This window comes from Anser anser, assembly GCF_964211835.1.
Source record: "Anser anser genome assembly, chromosome: 1".
Classification (NCBI taxonomy): domain Eukaryota; kingdom Metazoa; phylum Chordata; class Aves; order Anseriformes; family Anatidae; genus Anser; species Anser anser.
The window spans coordinates 99,832,770-99,852,296 of NC_139720.1; the positions used below are offsets into that span (position 1 = coordinate 99,832,770).

Below are 19,527 nucleotides of genomic sequence, written 5' to 3' on the forward strand. Positions count from 1 at the left end.
ATTTTCCTGCCTTGAGTGCTTTAATTGGTGCACAGAAAGGTATTGCAAGTGGCAGAGTTGGCATGAGAGAAGACAGAGCCATGTGCTTGGGACTGGAGCAAGTATCTGTCTGACAGGATTAAGGAACGATAGGAGTTTCATTCCTATCTACCACTCCCTTTAAGGTGCTACTTACATGTCACATTCATGCAGGATACTTTAGGAAATTCTTCCAAACAAGAGGCTATAGGAATTAAAGCTAATCTAGTATCTTGTAATTATTTAGTTTCTGCTTCTTTATTGCTTATGTCCACAGAATATACACCTGTTTGATACACCCTGAGAAACTAAAACTTTTCTGAGGCTAATACCTTCCTGTATTATTGTTGCTACTTTGCGGAATTCCTGAAACTCAGGCAATACCACTCGCAGCATTTCTCTTGCTGAGAAGCATGGTATTCCAGGTCTCTTGAATACAGGGTACAAAGGAGGATTACTGCTTCCATCCAGTCTGAAGCTTACCAAGAAATGCTAGGTTAAGCCCACCAAACTCTAGTGTAATCACAACTTAGGTTTGATATTTTTGTAAAAAGCTCTTTTTTTTTTTCCATTCTAAGAAAATGAAAGCCTTACCACTTGATGATGAGGACCAATTCTGAGAAGTCTCAAAAATAATAGATGTACTTCTGCTGGTATACGTTCAAGTAACAGTGTAGATTGTGAGTGTGATGTCCACGGTTAAAATGTACTAGTGGCTGCACATTGGAACCCAGTCAATCTCATCTCTTTTTGCCACCACCTGGTGAAGGCTCGCTCTTCCATATCCTTAGCCATGCTGCCTTCTGTCTGCTTTGCATATGCTCTAGTCTGGCAACATAAATTATTCAGTTTGGGAACTTTTCCCCAATGCCCTCCGTCTGAAATACCCTAGGTTTTCACTTTTTATCAGAATTATTCACCTCACTAAGTAAATAGCTAACTGTCAGCATGGAATGGGGGCTGGGTTGTAGCTGAAGGCAGCAAAGGAAGAGGAAGACTTCTCTCTGTATAAGAGAGAATAATTTGACCTAAGCTGTGACAGAAAACTAAACCTTCGTTATTCTATCTGCCAAGTGTCACCTTCAGTTAACAGCGCACTCCATATTGTCTATAGGTGCAACTGTAAACAGTTTTTTAGTGGTAATATTCATCAGAAGTACTTCTGAATACATTTGTTTGTATATATATATATATGTGCATGTAGGTATTCCTTTAATTTATTGATATCTTGCTGTTATATGAGGTGTAGATGACGAATGTGATGAAGAATGCAGGCTCAATGTAATTCTTGAATTTCTGCATTCATGGTCTGACCATGTTGCCTTATGTGAAGTTCTGTATATTTTGAGTGAGAAGATTAGGTGAAAATGACCTAATTTTAGCCAGGCTTTTCAACCTTTCTGCGTGCAGCAGCACAGTTTTTCATTAAACGTAGTAAGCCCTGTAATACACGTGGCCACTTGTTTTCAGTTTATGGAATGCCAAAAAGAAGGGAGGATTTTAGTGAAAGCAGACTGTTGTGGGTTTATTCCTTCTCTAATACTTGAGGGCAGGTAGGTTTTGCAAACAAAATTAATTACTTCACATCAAGATAGGGCAGTGATCCTGCAGTCTGCAAGAAGTGGTAAGCTTTTGGTGAAACGTCAGAAGACTTTAGGTTTGGAAGTTGTGTGTTATAAAGGCAGTTCCGGATAATAGGGACATGTTGCGCAGATCATGACGCCATTTTCTGTGATCATAGAATCACCTAAGCTGGAAAAGACCTGCAGGGTCATCAAGTCTCCAACCATCAGTCTGACCTACCAAGCCCCATCAGTAAGCCATGTCCCTTAGTGCCACATCCACACATCTCTCAAATACCTCCACAGATGGGGTCTCCACCACTTCCTTGGGCATCCTGTTCCAATGCTTGATCACCATCTCCCTGATTCAATTCTTCGTAATGTCCAACCTAAACCTTCCCTGGTGCAACTTGAGACAACAGCTGAGGTTACTTTGCACACAAATTTAAAACCTTGATGGCATGTTTTCCTGCCATGGTCCTGAAATTCGTGCTTTCCTTCTCTGTGCTCAGGAAGATTCAGAATCACTCCTGTCAGTTCAAACCCATCATCTTCTGAAAAGCAGTTTTTAATTTTATTGGAGTTGGAGATTATAAAACTAGACTTGGAGTTTGCAAGTGACTGCTGGAGTGCGACCTGGCATATAGGAGCTCCCAAAAGCCTGTCATACTTAACCACATACAAAAGCAAAGGACTCTGTCCTTGTCATCTGAGTTTGTAAAGCTCAAACATAAATTACAAGATAGGAAGTTAATAGGGACTGTTTATGGTGAATGATTTGCTTGAATTAATGAATCAAATAATAGGCTGATGATAAGTTCTCCAGAATTCATATTTTGGACAAAACAAAGGTGGTTTTTTTTATTTTTTTTATGAAAAAAAATCTCTTGTGATTTAAGTCATTGCCTACAATTTTTTTTTTTCCTAGCAAATCAGCAAAACTTGGTCCTGAAATTGTTAGTGAAAAATAGCGTAATTTAAATTATGTTTGGGGGATGGGGGCTGATAGGAAGCAAGTTTCCCTTCCCAAGTGAGAATGCTATGTCTGATAGATCCTCCTAGCTAAACCTGTAACTTTGAGTTTTCCTCCAAAAGAGATTTGGGGTGTTTTTAGGGGGTTGCATACCCCCAGCGAGTCTGAGGAAGATCCCAGTTTCAAAATATTTACATTACCAGATTTATGAACAGTGAAACTTAACAATTTTTTTGTGTGTGGTAAAGCTCCTAGTGGAGTCAATATAAGCCTCAAAGTTATATGCTAAAACAAGGCAATGATCATTTGCAGTATTGGATATAAATTCAGGTTAATTCATTGGCTGAGTTGCATTTTCATAATTTGTAGTTCTAGTTTGATCTGTTTTGTGGCTTCTAGGCATCATCTTTATAGTAGTTGTCCTCTTTTGTCTCAGCTTTTGTCAGGAAGAAAAACAGATGTAACATCCTTAGCATAATTCCTGTTAGAGTTCGCAAAACTCCTGTTATGACAACATAGATTTACCTCCTTCATGTACCCATAATACTGAATTGTATTCATGCAATTACACAGAACAGTTCCCTAATAGTTACTTCTCAGTGAAGTCTGTTTATATTTTGAAACCATGTTTCTGAACATCGTCCTGTCTAGTGTGCTTTGTTGGTGGTGCTGCAGATGCTTATTGCACAGTCGTTCGTCTTGGCCACTGGGTTTCTTTTTTTTTCCCCCAATAATGTTCCTTAATGTTTGTATGTTGTTAAGGGCAGTACAGACATCATTACAAAATGGATGCACGTCCATTTAAACCTTGTTAGATGTTATCGTATTTCTTTGCACATGTAATTAATTCACGTTTGACTTACTGCTTTGATGGGAGGTGAAATCACTGCTTAAGAATGCAGAGAATGTCCTTTGCTTTTGAATCTTAAAATTATACTCCTGTGACATTGGATTAACATTTGTGAGCTGGATCTTGGCTGGTGAAGGGTAGTAAGGATTTGGAGTTCGTGTGCTGTGGCCTGACATTCTTCATGGTGTGGTGACATCAGCTTCTAAAGAAATAATGCTAGGTCCTGGCCCGGTGAGTTCTGGCGATGGTAATACACTTTCATACCACTGCCTTGTATCACATCACTTATGTGAAAATATAATTAAGAATGCTGTTGCAAAATACATCCTTCATCCAACGATATGGATCTTGTTTGAGGCCTAATGCCTGAGTGACCAAAGACAAGGGCTCAATGTCATGTAAAACTTGTTTGACCGTGTGTCCATACTGATGCTTAGAGCTAAGTTAGATACGTTCAGCATTGTTGACTTTCATGTAGCAAAGCTTGGCCAGGGTATTCTTTGACAGCTTATTTTCTTTAATTTCCTTAAAGCTGACACTAGGCATTTTTTTCACCCAAAGACTTTCTTTTGCAGGATTTAGAATTTAATCCTTGTTAATCAACTTCCTGAAGTGGAGTTTGATGGGGAAGAATGGTTTGTGGTGTTTACAGAATGCTTGTATTTCCGTGTATCCATGCCTGGAAGAAAACCAATGTTACACTTGAGACAACAGCTATTACCTGAGGATAGAGGGGAGTTGGATGTAACTATAAATTTCTAGTAAAGGAGATGAAATAGTATGAAATAATTGGGTGAAAACTCCTGGCCCCACTAGATGGAGAGGAAAAGAAATCTAGCATTTGGCACTAAGAAATTGAATTAAATCTTTCCCTTGGTTCTCAGCAGTAGTTGAAAGTACATAGTCTTACAGGAGGTTTTGTTTATTAGTGCATTGTATTATTTGTTTATTAGTGCCTTTTAGGTCTAAGTGTAAGATTCGAGTGCATTATTCAGGAAATTGTACCTTAAACCTGTTGGAAAGTGGCTGTGGAAATCTGCAGCTGTCTTATCAGTGAGATTTTTTGCAGAGAAAATGCTTCGCATCAACTCTCAGGCGATGTATCCAGAGTGAGATGTGCTTGCTTAGAATCATAGAAACCACTTTCTGCTTTTTTTTTTTCCTCCTTTTAGTAACAATTGATGTTCTGAATTTCACTCTGCCCACTAAAAGCTTCATTCCCGAGCTTTTCTGCAAGGACTTCTTAGGGGGCAGTGAATTGATCAGGAGGGAGATTTTTGCTTGTTTTGAGGATCAACATTTAGAAACCTTTTAACTTCCAAAATTTGTCTCCTTAATTCACTTCTGGGGTGCCAAGCATGACTTAAAGTTGATCTTTGTATTAATGTCATTCCGTGCCTAAACTTTGAGTAAGTAAAATTAATCAGTTTAAATTAATAAAAGCTTCTGGCTAGACTCTGCATGGACATAGTTTTGTAGTGTCTGTACATTGCTGGCAGATTCAGTCAAAACCAAGGTTTAGCTCTAAATGATGGTAATATTGTCAAATACCAACAGAATGAAATTGATTTTCAGGCACAGTGTCCTGTGACTGTATTCAGGTTGACTCCGGCTTCTTTAAAAAAAGGACAGTGTTTTCAGTGCTGCATGGCTAACTCATCCTGGGGCATCCTTGATTACTGACACTTTTATCTTTACCTAGTTTAATGCAAAGCTCCATTAAAAATGGCCTTTGTGTGAATTAAACCATAATGCATGCAAAGAAGGCAGACTCAAGAAATACGTGCATCGTGGCTAATTCATGCAGGGATAAACAAAATTGAATTTCCTTGAAGGGAAGTTGGAGCTGGACATCCAAGCATTGTTTTCTGTAAGCTATTCTCAGCATGCCATCAAACAGACAGCAGATTTTGTTAAGTTCATTTCGGTTTGAACACTGTGAGTAACACTTGGCCTTAAGACAGAGAAAGAGAAAAGCTGAGGCAGGAAAGTGTTTTAAAAGAAAATAATAAACGTGTTTTTTTTTTTTTTATTCAAATGGCAACAAAAAGCAGTGCAGCCTTAATTTTTTCAATAGTAAGCTCCACAGTGCAAAGCCTGATTGCTTTGTAGTTGCACTGGCCATTACCCTTGAGAGGAACATACCTCAGTGTGCAGAGGAGGGTGGGGGTTGAAGAGAAGTAAAGCTTCAATGGGTAAGGTTGCTTAAAGGTTTTGAGGGGGAAGCATTTCTATAAGTGATAACACATTTGTGAATAGACTTAGATGATGAAGTGAGTCAGCAGCTGCTGGGTAAATGTAGATGCTGGATGCTAGAACAGTTTGGGTTGGAGGGGACCTTAAAGACCACCCGGTTCTAACTCCCTGTCATGGGCAGGGACACCTCCCACCAGACCAGGTTGCCCAAAGCCCCATCCAGCCTGGCCTTGAACACCTCCAGGGATGGGGCATCCACAGCTTCTCTGGGCAGCCTGTGCCAGTGCCTCACCAACCATCTGAGTAAAGAATTTCTTCGTAATATCTGATCTAAATCTACCCTCTTTCAGTTTAAAGCAATTTCCCCTTGTCCTATCACTATACTCCCTGATGAAGTGTCCCTCCCCAGCTTTTCTGTAGCCCCCTTTAGGTACCCCTTTAGGTAGGAAGGCCATTGTAAGGTCTCCCCAGAGCCTTCTCTTCTCCAGGCTGAACAACCCCAACTCCCTCAGCCTGTCTTCACAGGAGAGGTGCTCCAGCCCTTTGATTGCCCTTGTGGCTCCCCTCTGGACTTGCTCCAACAGCTCTGTGTCCTTCGTGTGCTTGGGGCCCCAGAGCTGAACACAGCATTCCAGGCGGGGTCTCAAGAGAGCAGAGTAAAAAGGGGAACATCGCTTCCCTTGCCCTGCTGGCCATACTACTTTTCGAGCAGCTGAGCATAAGTCTGGCTTTCTGGGCTGCAAGTGCACATTGCTGGCTTATGCTGAGCTTCTCATCAACCAATATCTGAGGTCCTTAGCAGAGCTGCTCTCAATCCATTCTCCACCCAGTATTTGTGCTCGGGATTGCCGTGACCCAGTTGCAGGGCCTTGCACTTGGCCTTGTTGAACTTCATGAGGTTCGCACAGGCCCACCTCTCAAGCCTGTTCTGGTCACTCTGGATGACATCCCTTCCCTCCAGCACGTCAACCATACCATAGAGCTTGATGATTTCAGAGAGATGTCTCAGTGTGGGGAGTATAGCAAAGTGCTGTAATGGTGTTTGCTAAAACAAAAATATTATGGGTTTTGTGATAGTGATGCAAAACACAAGATACTTACCAGATTCTTTCTTCTGCTGTCTCTCTCCCCGTTGCTTTATTTGACACTTCAGTGCTGGGGAGGTACGTGTTCAGTGAGTGAAACATCTAACAAGTGAAAATTGAGATTGTCATGATTTTGTTGTTAATGACATTAGCTCACAGATTAAAATTAAAACGAAGAACAAACAACTTCAGGTGTGGTCGGTTGGTTTTTTGTTTTTTTTTTTTTTTAGTTGAGGTAACCTTTTGCTTAAGAAATGGTTATTCATTCCCAAACAGCATGGAAGGCTCTTACTAAAATAGTCTAGACCAAGGTTTATTTGACGTTAACTGGAAGTATGAAGCCCTGAATGAGTCTTTCAAAAGTGCCTATATGTTCCATGCGTATTTTGGGCCCTTTACACATGGAAATTCAAGTTCATTGACTGGAAGGAAATTCTTTTATTGCCTGCAGATGTATAGACTTGAAAGAGTGGAGAGAAAATGCACAAGACCTTCTCATGAAATGACAATAAACCTTGCTCTTTGCCATATGGAATTGCTTCCCATTTTAAATCCACTGGACAAATGGATTCCTTCAGAAGGGTCACTGCTATTCGTTGCATGCCGCAATTTGATTCTGGGTTATGTCTGTGGCAGAGGTGACAATATGAGGAATTCCTCGCATGATCTGATCCTATGTGTTAATCCTTGTATGGCACAGAAGTATGCAGTTGATATGACTAGTTGTGCTACTTTATGTTGAGGTAAAGAAAAACGAAGTGAAAATACAGTATTTCGAAATCACTGCCTTGTCACAGCACAGTAAGTTCATGAAGTATTCGTCTCTTAAACAGGTAATCTTGCCATGTTCAATATGTCTTGATTTTTACTTTGCATTACACGTGGGCTTCTAAGGTCTGAATGTGAGACTTAAAATGTAGGATCAGTCCTGTGGAAGGACATGTGTGCCCACCTGTGATGAAGGCTCAAGTGGTCTGTTAGGTAGTAATTGATAGTGGTAATAGTTTTCATGCTGCAGACTGCTGACTAAGATGTATTTATCAGAAAGTAAGGAAAAAGTCTGTCTCTTCTGATGGGAGCTTTTGTTTGAATGTGTACCAGTCTGTGCTAGCAAGCTGTCCTCATGTAGTGTTGCTATCCAGTGATGTCTGAGAAACAGAAGCAGGCAGGGATATTTATAATGTGATGAAGTAACATGAAGTAGGGCTGTAGAACTATCCCACTTTCTCAGGCCACCTGAGGTCCTTTTTTGCTGTAGTCTTTCTACTTCTACCAGGACACAAGTCTCAGCTGATCATGAAGCTGTCTACTGGAGCTCAGCATCAAGAAAGTTTTCTTATTCCAGCTTTGAGTAGAACTGAAATCTGCTGAATGTTGTGGTAGTAATTTGTGTGCTTTTGTTTTCCACCATCCTGTTATGAATTAGAAGTACCACTTCCAAGTTCTACTTCTGTAGAATAGATATTATTAACATCTAAGGGGAAAGATCAGTGTTGGGGAAAGGGAAATGAAGAGCATCCCATCCTTTTCTTAGCTGTAAGAAAGATGCATGAAAACTGCTAAAGTCAGAGCACTAGTTAAGAATCCATATGCCTTTTTTCATTGCAGTATACATGAAGCTCAAGATCTGAACCTGCTATGACTGACCCAGACGTCCTCACTGAGGTCCCTGCAGCTCTCAAACGCCTTGCCAAGTATGTTGTGCGTGGGTTTTATGGCATTGAACATGCTTTGGCTCTGGACATTCTCATCCGAAACCCCTGTGTGAAGGAAGAGGACATGTTAGAGCTCCTTAAATTTGACAGGAAGCAGTTGCGGGCTGTCCTCAACACCCTCAAGGGTGACAAGTTCATCAAATGCAGGATGAGGGTAGAAACAGCTCCAGATGGCAAAACCACCCGTCATAACTATTACTTCATCAACTACCGCCTGCTGGTTAACGTAGTGAAGTACAAGCTGGACCACATGAGGAGGAGGATTGAGACAGACGAAAGAGACTCCACCAATCGCGCCTCTTTTAAATGCCCCATTTGCTTCAGCACTTTCACAGACTTGGAGGCCAACCAGCTCTTTGACCCCAGGACAGGTAAGATATGGTAACAGTGCTCTGGCTTTCTGCTTTGTTAGTGCCAGGCTTTAAGGAAAGTCTTAGGATAATTCTCCTGAGGTTGGCAGAAGATCAGGATACTGTTTCTGCATGTGGTAAGTGTCTGAATACCAAAGTACTGTAAAATGTTGCAGAAAAAGAATGTCGTGTTTTATTGCCCTACTGGTATTTGTTTTGGTAATGGTTACAGTAGTTCTTGTAGAGTTTGTACAGGCAAGTAGCAATCTTGGTAAAATGCTTGTAGATAAGCTGAGTGACAAGCAGTAGAGAAATGGAAGTCTTATCCCAATCAAATTCAAGGATGAGTAAGGCGAACTGCCCTTTTTGGAAGAAGGTGGCTTTTTGGTATAACCTGGTCTTGCCTTTAAAACTGCATGACTTCTTTTTTGCAGAGAGGACACATAAATCACTGAGTTTTGTATGCAGGAAATTTGTACTGTAGATATGGGCATGCGGGGAGTGAACTGTTACTGTTTAATTTGCTTCTAGCCATTTCATTATGCTGTACAACCTGGCTTCCCTAGTGTAAACCATTCTCACAAAAGTTAAATTAATTCCAGACTTGTCTGTGGTTGGGAGTAAACATTTTTTTTTCCAAGTGTGTGCCTCAGTGGAGGTGTGTATCTGTCTCACGCATATGAAATCAGAGTCATTTCTGGGTGTCAAAGGGGCTTCTGTGCTAGGGAAGAAAAGGAAAAACACCCGCACCTGATGAGATCCTACTTTTCCTCTCTAATCTGGGTTTATTCTGGGGGGAAGACAGGGAACAGAGGTTGGGTGTCAGGCCTCTACCTTCTGAACTAGTTTCTCGGTGCTCTTTAATGTTTCCTTTTAAATTCTTTCTCCTACGGACAACTTTTATTTTTTTCAAGTTATGTTGCAGTGGATTGTGTTGGCCACATGCCTCCACTGCCCTCTGGAACTTCCTCTTAGAAAAGACCTGAGACCCATTTGGGTCTCTCCCTCAGAGGACTCTGGAAAAGGTGTGTGGAGGAACCAGGTTTACTGGACTGTTCCAAGGATGCCTTTGGCCCTTAGTGCTGCGCGTAAACCTCTCCCACTCGTGGACGCTCATGGCAGTACAACAGCTGAAGGGTAACCGAAAGCCTTATGAATTTCAGTCAGGGCTGACCTGGGCTGCAGCCACATTAATAAAATGTTGTGAATCAAAGTGCAGGGCCAAAGAGGTCCATGAAGCAGGTAGAGCATGGAAAGCATCCTCTCTGCTAGGCTAGACCAGGCTGCACTTGTCAGCTTCCCTTCCTTATCAGTGATGGTAAGAAGGTTTTGAACCTCTGTGCCTGTAATCGTTCTGTTTCGATTTGTGAAGTGTGATTTGTGAGCTCTGTCCGTACCTTGGGTTTGTAGTGCTCTTCAGTTACCACAGCATCTCTCTCTGTCTCTCAGCTTTAGCAGAGGTCTATTTTGTATAGGTTACCTATAGGATACAGGCCCTCAAATGGAGGTCTTGCTTCAGATCTGTTTTACTCCATTTGTGAATATAATTTCTGAAATAATTTTGAAAAAAAAAAAAAACCACACCATGAAGACCACAAAACAACACCTACAAAAAAAACCAAACAAAAAAAAATGGGGCAGACAGCAGTTTTTGTAGGCTGTTTTTTTTTTTTTCCCCTGTAAGAAGTTACTGAGGACATGCAAAAGCTAATCTTTTCCCAAGTCATATTACCTATGTACTTTACTGGGAAGAAGTGCAGTGCTGTACTTGTGCTGTGTTTGTGTCTTCCCTGTGCCTAAATGTTGGGAACTTAACTTATCTGAGAATCTCTGGCCATCTTCTGTCTTTTCTTCTGCTTTCCTGGAATTCAAAGTTAAAAACTTAGAGCATTTTTAACCTTCTATGCCAAGTGATGTAAGCAATGCAAAATAAGTTCAGTTAATGTTCTGACTGTACTTGGAGAACTGGTAATAAAAATTAATAACATTTATAGCTTTCATTTGGATAAATTCTGCTCTTAGTGAAATTGAGATGTAACCAGTTGCCCTTATGCAGGTAGGGTTGTGCATTACTGTAGAGTCCTGCAGTGATGACTTGGAAGTTGCATCTATCTTTCCAGGCTTTTCCTGTGTAAGAAGGTGAATAACCTAGAGTCCTGCAGAAGAGAGTATTTTTGTGTATATAAGATTGGACTTGTTTCACACAGCTTATTGCAATTAAAAACCTGTAGGAAGAACTTTAGATTCATGAGGTTTCAGGTTTGTGTTCTACCTATTGACCTGACAGCAGGCTTGTCAGGAATTGCTGCAGACTGGCTCCCTGTGCTGAGCTGACAGTTCTCACCCACTTTGAATGTGTTGAGATCTACAGAAAGAAAAAAGCGAATGCTATATGAATGAAGTGTTACTTTGAGCCTTGTGTTTCAGATGGGTTGACTGAGAAAGGAAAAAGATTGTAGTCTTCCTAGAAGATCCTGTTATGAACACTTGAAAAACTGATCGTTGCCTTTTCTTTGCGTCACCAACTGCTGTCTGACCTGTGCTCTGATATTTCATCACTTTGTTCTGCATACATGCTAGCAATCATTTGCAGTTGCTACTGCGATGAAGCCTCATGCAGGTAGAAAGCTGCAGCCATTCCCTTAAACAAGGTAAAGGCCCTCTCTTGAGGCAGAGATGTAGAAGAAAAAGATTAATTGAGTAACAGTAAGAAAAGTCAAGTGTTAAACGTGTGCTGTGAATAACAGAGCCAAACTGTCTGTTTCCAGACCTGGGCTGACAACGGACACTGACATAAGGGACACTGGATTTTCAAGTGCTTCACCTACAGATAGGATGCTCTTTCATCTGGATCTTCCACAGACTTTGGGGAAGATTTTTCTTCTTTATGCTTTTAAGTGTAGAAACTACAGAAGTTTCTGTAGGGAAGTTCCTGAAATTATAGAGCAGTCTAAGCCATTAGATGCTATCGTGTGGATTGGTTTTTAAAAAAATCTCAGAGGTTTGAGTATGTACAAGTATGTTCTGTGGAGGGTGGGAGGGGGGATCCAAGGAGCTGCATTGTCTCACCCAGTAGAGGGAGCTGTCTTCTTTCCTCTATACATGCCGGCTTGGGTTGATTAATTTGTTGAATGTCACAAAAATGGAAATTATTTTCATGGATATGTGTTCTGTAGCATGATTAAGTGGGCCTGGTTGAGGAAGATCTGTAATGTATCCTGTTCTCGTACCCTAATCATATTTGTAAATCTAGTGTAGTGTTGGAGTTGTCTGTCAAATTCAAGGTCAGTTTGAAAGAAACTATGTGACTGGAAACTGGAATAGGGAGAGTGGGGCTGAAATGAAGGAGTGAGAGAAACGAGATCCTGAAGTGCATTACACTGGCTGATACTAAGCCATGGATTTCCTTATGTATTCTGAATACTAAACTGTATCAAGATATCCACCAGGGTAGCAAGTGAATTTAACATTAGAAAGAAGATACAGGCTAAATAAAGTAACTTTTCTGTTCTACCTTTGTAATGCAACTTTTATGCAGTCTTGTGTTTTCTTTCACTTCTGTTACTGTGAAGAATAGTCTTGATGTTAACAGTGAATGTAATTACAGTTGGTCTCTTCCATACATCCAGGCATAAGTGTCCTTACCATAATGTTCAGTTAGGTAAGACATGAATAATAGTGGAAATAAGAGTATAGAAGGTAAGTGGATAACATGAATTGGAAATATGATGCTGTTGGGATGTTTTTAATTGTGGCTGTACTTACTAGAGTCTTATTGGGAATGATAGCAGCTGAGAACTTACCTGCACTTTGCCCTCTCCCAGTTTGGGCCTGGTTTGGACCAAATGAATGACTTTGGGTATGGCTACCCTACTGCTCCTGAAGGTGCATTGCAGTAGTAGTATACTGCGTATCCGAGTCTTACTCTGTGTGCTGATATCAAATGTAATTTGGGAAGAATGTATTGAAGGTGGCAACATTAGTTCTCTAGAAGGGGAGACAACACCTTGAATTTCACTTTAACGGCACTTGTTTTACTGTCACTCATGTAATTTGTGTACTTCATGACAGACTTGCATATAACGTTCAGAGGCTGGCTTTCTTATCACGCGCACTTTATTATCACATTCAAGCAGCGTGCATTCAGCTGAGCTTTTGTATGACTTGGGCCCTGTTATTGAGATTGGGAATTTGACCAGTCCTTGATTTTTGCCTTTGTCTTGTGTGTACATTTCTGGAGCTACTGCCTTCTTCTTCTGAGTACTCAGTTCCTTGCTTCATCCCCAGTGAGCTATTCAGAACACATCTGACTTCTCTTCTTGTTCTGAATTTCTGCTTCCTCAGGCAAGTTCTTACACTATCTTCAAATCTTCCTGATCTGATTCAAATTGCTTCTGAGCCTGTTCTTTTTTCTTATGTTCCCCCTTCTCCCTGTTTTTTTTTGTTTTTGTTTTGCCTTGCCTTTTTCTTCAGGAGCTCACATGTCCATTTCTGGTATATCTCTTTGTATTCTCTCCCTTTCAGCCATTAGAAAAAAAAATCCTGAAGAACTATTCATTCCACATATTCATGCTATGTAGTGAATCCTATATTTGTTCTTTTTGCTGTTGATTCTTGTTCTTTAGGTTGAATGATTTTTCAGAACAGGCACTCAGGCTAGCTTCATCTGCCCTGTACTGCCATGTATGTGTTATATCATATTACTGCTACAGCAGTTCACAGCTTTACCTGCCCAAACCAGGACTTAGCCTTTGTAAATTGTTATACCAGAAACTTTCCCCGAAAAAGGAACAGTTGAGAGCAATTCAGTTTGAGTAACGTTACATTCTCTGAAGATTTTTCTGTCTTTTCGTTAGCTTTCCAACTGTATGTAAACCCTTCTGTGTGATTTTTCTTGACTTTACAGGCACATTTTGCTTTTCTGTGCTGCCACATAAAGCTTTTGGCAAATACCAACAGAGGGAAACTGCCCATACTCTGCTTAGTTTCACTGTTTCTATTCAAATTTCTGGCAAAAGCTGCAGGAGTACTCCTGTCACCTTTACTCTGCTTCAGAATGATAAAGCCTGGAGCTACAGGGAAAGAAAAACTGAGAAAAACATCAGAATTAATGCAGGGTTTTCTGAAAGTAAGAATACTCTTCAGAATGCCTTACAAGGGATGTGTAGATTGTATCTGTAACCTGAAGGGGATGAGTACAAGCTGGATGCTTTTTCTGAAGTACCCTTTGGTCCCACTGTGGGTCACTCAGCTTGATGGAGAAATGGGTGACAGTAGTGTTGGTGCTGTGCTGAACGTGAGGGCTGTAAGGGCCTCTTTGGAGGCAGAATTAGAGACTCAGTGGAGCTGTTGCCTGTAGACTGATGGCAAGTTGATTCCCTGTATTCCAGATTGTCTTCTGGCTGGTGTGCTGTCTCTTTCCAGATTGTCTTCTGGCTGGTGTGCTGTCTCTTTTTTTTAATCTATCTGATAAATGCAAGCCCATATTTATAGTATTGATAGCATTTTTGTCTGCAAAGGACATCTTATTATTAGAAGTGCAGGAAATAGTTGCCCTTCAAGTAACGGTTATCACTTTAACTTTTCTTTTGGCTTTACAAATTGAAATAGATAACAATAAGATCTCTAGGATCTGTGAACGTTGCAAAACCATTTGCAGTGATATCCTGAAAGCTGGACAGCAGCGTTCCTATCTTTTACTCTATTAACTTGCTGTTCTTTTGAAACTGCATGTTAATAGCATCTGCAAAGTGTCATCCTTATGGGCACGGCCATCTGTTTTTCAGTTGGATCAGGAGCACATCTAGAATCCTGTTACTCGTGTAGTGTTTCTACAGCTGGATGCAATTTGAGGGAATACTATGTGGGCCTGCTTGGTGTTTTGGCTCCGTTGTCTTGGTTGGAGTGTTTTTTAAAACAACAAAAAAAACTTAGGAATTTCTTTGGGTACTTCTGTCCAGTTAGGTCTTTCTGTGCTCACTGTCTGGCTCAGCCTGTGCATAGTAGGACAGGAGGAGGAACCCTTTCAGCTTGGAGCTGCCGAGGTTGTACTTATGAGCTGGAGTAGAAATGGCTCTTACTAAGAAGAGGACAGCATTCCTCTCCCAGTTTTATACTGAATATGTATTAAATCATCTGGCACTCCTGAACGATCATTAATTTGTCTAATGCTGTCCATTTTTTGGAATGTTTAATTTACGTTTTCAAGAGAGGAATGTCTTTCACTGTTCAGAAATTGTTACATTATTTTTCATGCAATTGGGCTAAAAGCAGCCAGCACACTGAGATGAATGAGTAACTCATGATGATCCTCTATGTAACAGCAAGTGGTTCTGAAGGTGCTTTTTTTTTTTTTCAAGATACTAGATTTCTCTCCTTCTCTAATTGCAAACCCAGGTCAGCAGGAAGGGAGAACTATAGCATGAAATTCAGTTTAATGTTGTTTTTCTGTAATGCAGCACATCAAATTTGGAATTTGGTCGACACATTTTAAACGACAGAAAATTTGCTGCTTAGACTATGCCCGCGAAATACACGCATGTGGACAATTCTGCATATACATTGCAGCCTGTGATCAAGTTGCTGTTTCGCAGCTGAGGGAGCTACAGCATTGCCGTGCCCTCAGAGCACCCTGCCTGCTTCATTCTGCACTGACACCTGCTATGCCCTCTGACAGAGCTTATTAGCTTGTTTGCCATACAGTGTGCTTGAAACTGCTGACTGGGTCCCTGGTCTCTCTGCATAGCTGTGAAAAAGCTATTGCCTTTTTGTTTTTCAAATGAAGACCTGCAGTGTGTTTTCTCCCCAAGTGCTGCTAATTGGGCAGAGGTTGGAGGCCCCGGTGCATCCATCCCGTACTGAAAGAGGTCTCGCAGCGCACGTGGCAGGTAGGCAGGGTGCTGGTGCATTGTCAGTGCTGAGAAGGCGTAGCAGTGCTATGCTGACGGTGGTCAAAACCAGTAAGCTCCAGTGAAGTAACAGCAAAATGGAGTAGGCATCTTTGTATCAATCTTTCATGAGTCTGTAAATACGTCTTATGACATTGGGAACTAGGTGGTAATGGGGCTTTCCTACCAAATGCTTCGTTGTGTAGATTTCATTAGCTTCAGTTCAGCTATTTGCAAGTCCTAGAGAGGGAGGTGGAGTGGTGAAGTAGCTTTGGTCATCTAGTATTTCTTCAAGAAGAAATAATTTACTTGAGGGTTTTTTGTTGCGTTTTTGTGTGGTTTGTTCATTTTCTGAGTTTTCTGCATGTATCTCTCTCTGATACACCAGAGCTGTCTGTTTTCTAGGGGAACACACACAAACTGCTTGCCCACCTGACAGTAAGTTCTGAAGGTGTCTTTTGGAGCCACGAACAAAATGCAATTAAAAAAAAATGGATGTAGAAGTAGTCTTGAAAACATTACTAAGCTGTACACAAACTCTAGAAGACAAATGAAAGATGCCTAGACTGATTTCCTAAAGCCAGTTCCGTGTCTAGAGGAGTTCTGACTTGTTTTGAGTATGGATTATAAAAGAGCTTTACTTTTATTTATTTTATTTTGGATGAAAAGTAGGTCCTCTGTAGGCAGAAGTAGAAAGACATCGAGGCCCTCAATAACATCCAGAGGAGGGCTATGAAGCTGATGAAGGGCCTTGTCTGAAGAAAATTACTGAGATTTTTCTCACAATTACAAGTCCCATGAGGAGCGGCTTGAGGGAACTGGGGTTGTTTAGTCTGGAGAAGAGGAGGCTCAGTGGAGACCTTACGGCTCTCTACAGCTACCTGAAAGGAAGGTGTGGGGAGCTGGGGGTCGGCCTCTTCTCGCAGATAACTAGTGATAGGACTAGAGGGAATGGCCTCAAGTAGCACCAAGGGAGGTTCAGGTTGGAAATGAGGAGACATTTCTTCTCAGAAAGAGCAGTCAGGCATTGGGACCGGTTGCCCAGGGACGTGGAGGCGTCACTGTCCATGGTGGGTGTTCAAGAAAAGGTTGGACATGGTGCTTAGGGACATGGCTTAGTGGGTGACATTGGTGGTAGGGGAATGGTTGGACCGGATGATCTTGGAGGTCTTTTCCAACCTTAATGATTCTAGGATAAGTAGAAAGCATAACATCATGGGTTTTGCTTCAAGTTCAGTTGCTTCTTGCTGAAGGAGGATGTCTTTGGAGGACCCAACATACAGTATGTGTAGTGAAGTAATCTTCCGTTCTTTGATCTTTTCTTTCAGTGTCTGAATTTGAGAATAACCAGAGGAAAAGTGGTTATGGTGTGGAAGAATGAAATCTCTTACCCTTTTGAGGGGTGGGAGGAGAGTCCTTCTCATGCCAATCCGGTATAGTGCTTTTAGGTTGTGGTGTTTTTTGTGGGTGGGGTGTGTTTGTTTTGTTGGGGGGGTTGTATTTTTGCTTTTTTATACTTGAAAGGAATGTGTTTTTTTTTTTTGATGTGTTGAAAAGAAGGTCAGAGTTGGTCCTTATTGTCACTCAGTTCTGTGCTTAAGGGGTATGCATTTGAACCTTAATCTGTGAGCTCGAACAAATATCCTTTGCTACTAATCTGTTACACTGTCTGAAAAATTAACAACTTCCCCTCTGGCAACATTCAAGCTGTTCTTTCTGTTATCATGTCAGTTCAGACTCGTTTTCCAGCTTACGAAGAAATATCAATTGCATGAATGAGTGAGAAACATGGGGTTTCTATAGCGATCTGATCAATTGTGCTGCGGGGGTGCCAATGAGAACACAGTTTCTCCTAGCCAGTTTCCAAAGCAGCTGAGTATTGTGAGGCACAAGTTGCTTGCAGAAGCATGCCAAATGAAACTGCGGCAGGTGTCCTGATGAAATGCTTGATAACTGGCAATAATGCCATCACCGTACATGCCAAACATACACTTCTTGCAGTTGCAATCCACGTGTGCCCTGCCAAATCACAAGATCTGCCTCCTTTCATTTACAAGAATAAGCATTATTTATGTCCCGACCAGATTTGTTCTGGGTCTTAAATGTGGAGGATGGAGTTGAGGTCACTAACAGCAGCCTCGAGTTAAAAGCAATATTGAATTTGGTTTTAATGGAAAGCTGCTGGTTCCTTCTACCCCTCTAATGTTTTGGGACAAGAAATTGGACAGCTGATTTTCCAAAGAGTGGGTGACTGCTGTGAAGTTGCGTGTGCTTGCGTTTCAGATAATGCTGATGTCAGTATCATCTATGGAGAAATACAGGCACGGCATTTGGGAGACTTGTCCAGAGATTTCAGAGTGAAGTATGAAGTTCTAAAGTGAGCTTTCTGTTGAAAGGGAGCTTAATCTTCCACTGTGCCTGAAGTTATTGCATGTTTCAGAAAGCGTAGGTGTATTGGAATATTGTCCCAGAAATACTCTTTCTGACCCTGGACACACTGTCTACCAGGCAGCCCTCTCAAGAGCTCTGTGGCTTGGAGTTTCTACATAGATAAGGCCTAATCTGCATGCCTATGGCAAAATGACGTTTGAAATAAGGTGGTGGGAGGCACACAAGTGCAACTTCTGCTTAAGAATCCTTTCTTGCCCACAGACTACATGTTGGTTGCCATTGCTGTCTTTACCCAGAAGTGCTAAAACTTGCACAACTGAAATGGAGAACCCACTGCGTATGCCAGCATTGGACAGTCTTGTATTTAAACTACTTGAAGGGACAAAACTGTTCCACAAGCAATGGTGCTCATTCTGTTTCCTACTAACTGTGTTTTCTGAGGAATAGTTGCAGTTGGGATAGCGTGTGTAGGTAGTCTGTTCGTTGCTTTTTTTTTCTTTCTTGAGTTCCATTACAAAATAAAGCCAAAAATAACGTAAGGTTTAGTATTGTTGAACATGCTGCTAGTCAGTTATCAGCTCTGAACGTGAACATTTCTGTCTGAATTTGTTCAAAGCTTAGCACTACCAGTAACAGTTCATGAAATCTACCTTGTCGTTGTCAAATAGTGTAAATTTCTTAATTTCTGTTCCAGAAATGCAGAAAAAAGTCCTCTTCTGTCACCATACAGCTGCTCATAAACACATTCCTCCCTGTATTTTTCAGTCTTGCTTTAACCATGGTAGTGATTCTGTGTAGCCTTCATCAGTGACTTCATGTGAACGTCCTGCGGCATATAAGATTTTTCTCTGGAGAACTGTCCTGCTGCACAAAACAACTCTTACTTTTGGAAGTAATTACCCTTTTCCCTGCATCATCCCCCACAACTGTGGGCTGAAATTAAAGCAAAAGAACAAAACTATGCTTGGAGCCTTCATACCGACGTATTTGCACCACCACTGTCCCCCGGGAGAGTCAAGGTTCACCATTTTCTTTTTCTCTTGTCCTGTACCAGATTATGGGTCTATGTGCTTCTTCCTCATTCTAATTACACTCCTTTTTAATTAAAATGCTTTTCCCATACTCTCCAAAAAGGAGTAGAGGAATATTTTTTCTGTTAATATGAAAAGATGTGTTTGGGCTTGGTCTTTATGCTGTTAAGGTCTCAACAGTTAACAGAAATAGTTGATATATGAAAGAAAAAAAATCTGTGTAGCCGTATTGGCTATGTAGATAAGAGAATTAATGATTTTGCTGCTGGAGGATCAAGCTTTATTGTCACCTGGAGGTAACAGAAGCTTTTTTGCTTCAGAAATGTGAGATTTGGGAAGGAAGAAAGATGAAAATGAGAGTGGGAGATTAGGGGGTGGCAAGTGCAAGACAATATTCATTTTAGAAGATAAGCAATCCTTTTGCTGTTCCACCCCAATGTGCTCTTCAGGGAAAAGCAACAGTAGCAAG

General features: G+C 41.1%; 1 protein-coding gene across 1 annotated transcript in view; it reads left to right on the forward strand.

Annotated features, from left to right (window-relative positions):
* Window positions 1-19,527, forward strand: part of GTF2E1 (general transcription factor IIE subunit 1) — a 55,224-nt gene that overhangs the window by 1,096 nt on the left and 34,601 nt on the right. Inside the window, exon 2 of the mRNA XM_083849796.1 lies at window positions 8,293-8,770. Within this exon, the coding sequence (XP_083705922.1) occupies window positions 8,323-8,770 (448 nt within the window). The 5' untranslated portion in view covers window positions 8,293-8,322. The remainder of the gene's footprint in view (window positions 1-8,292; window positions 8,771-19,527) is intronic.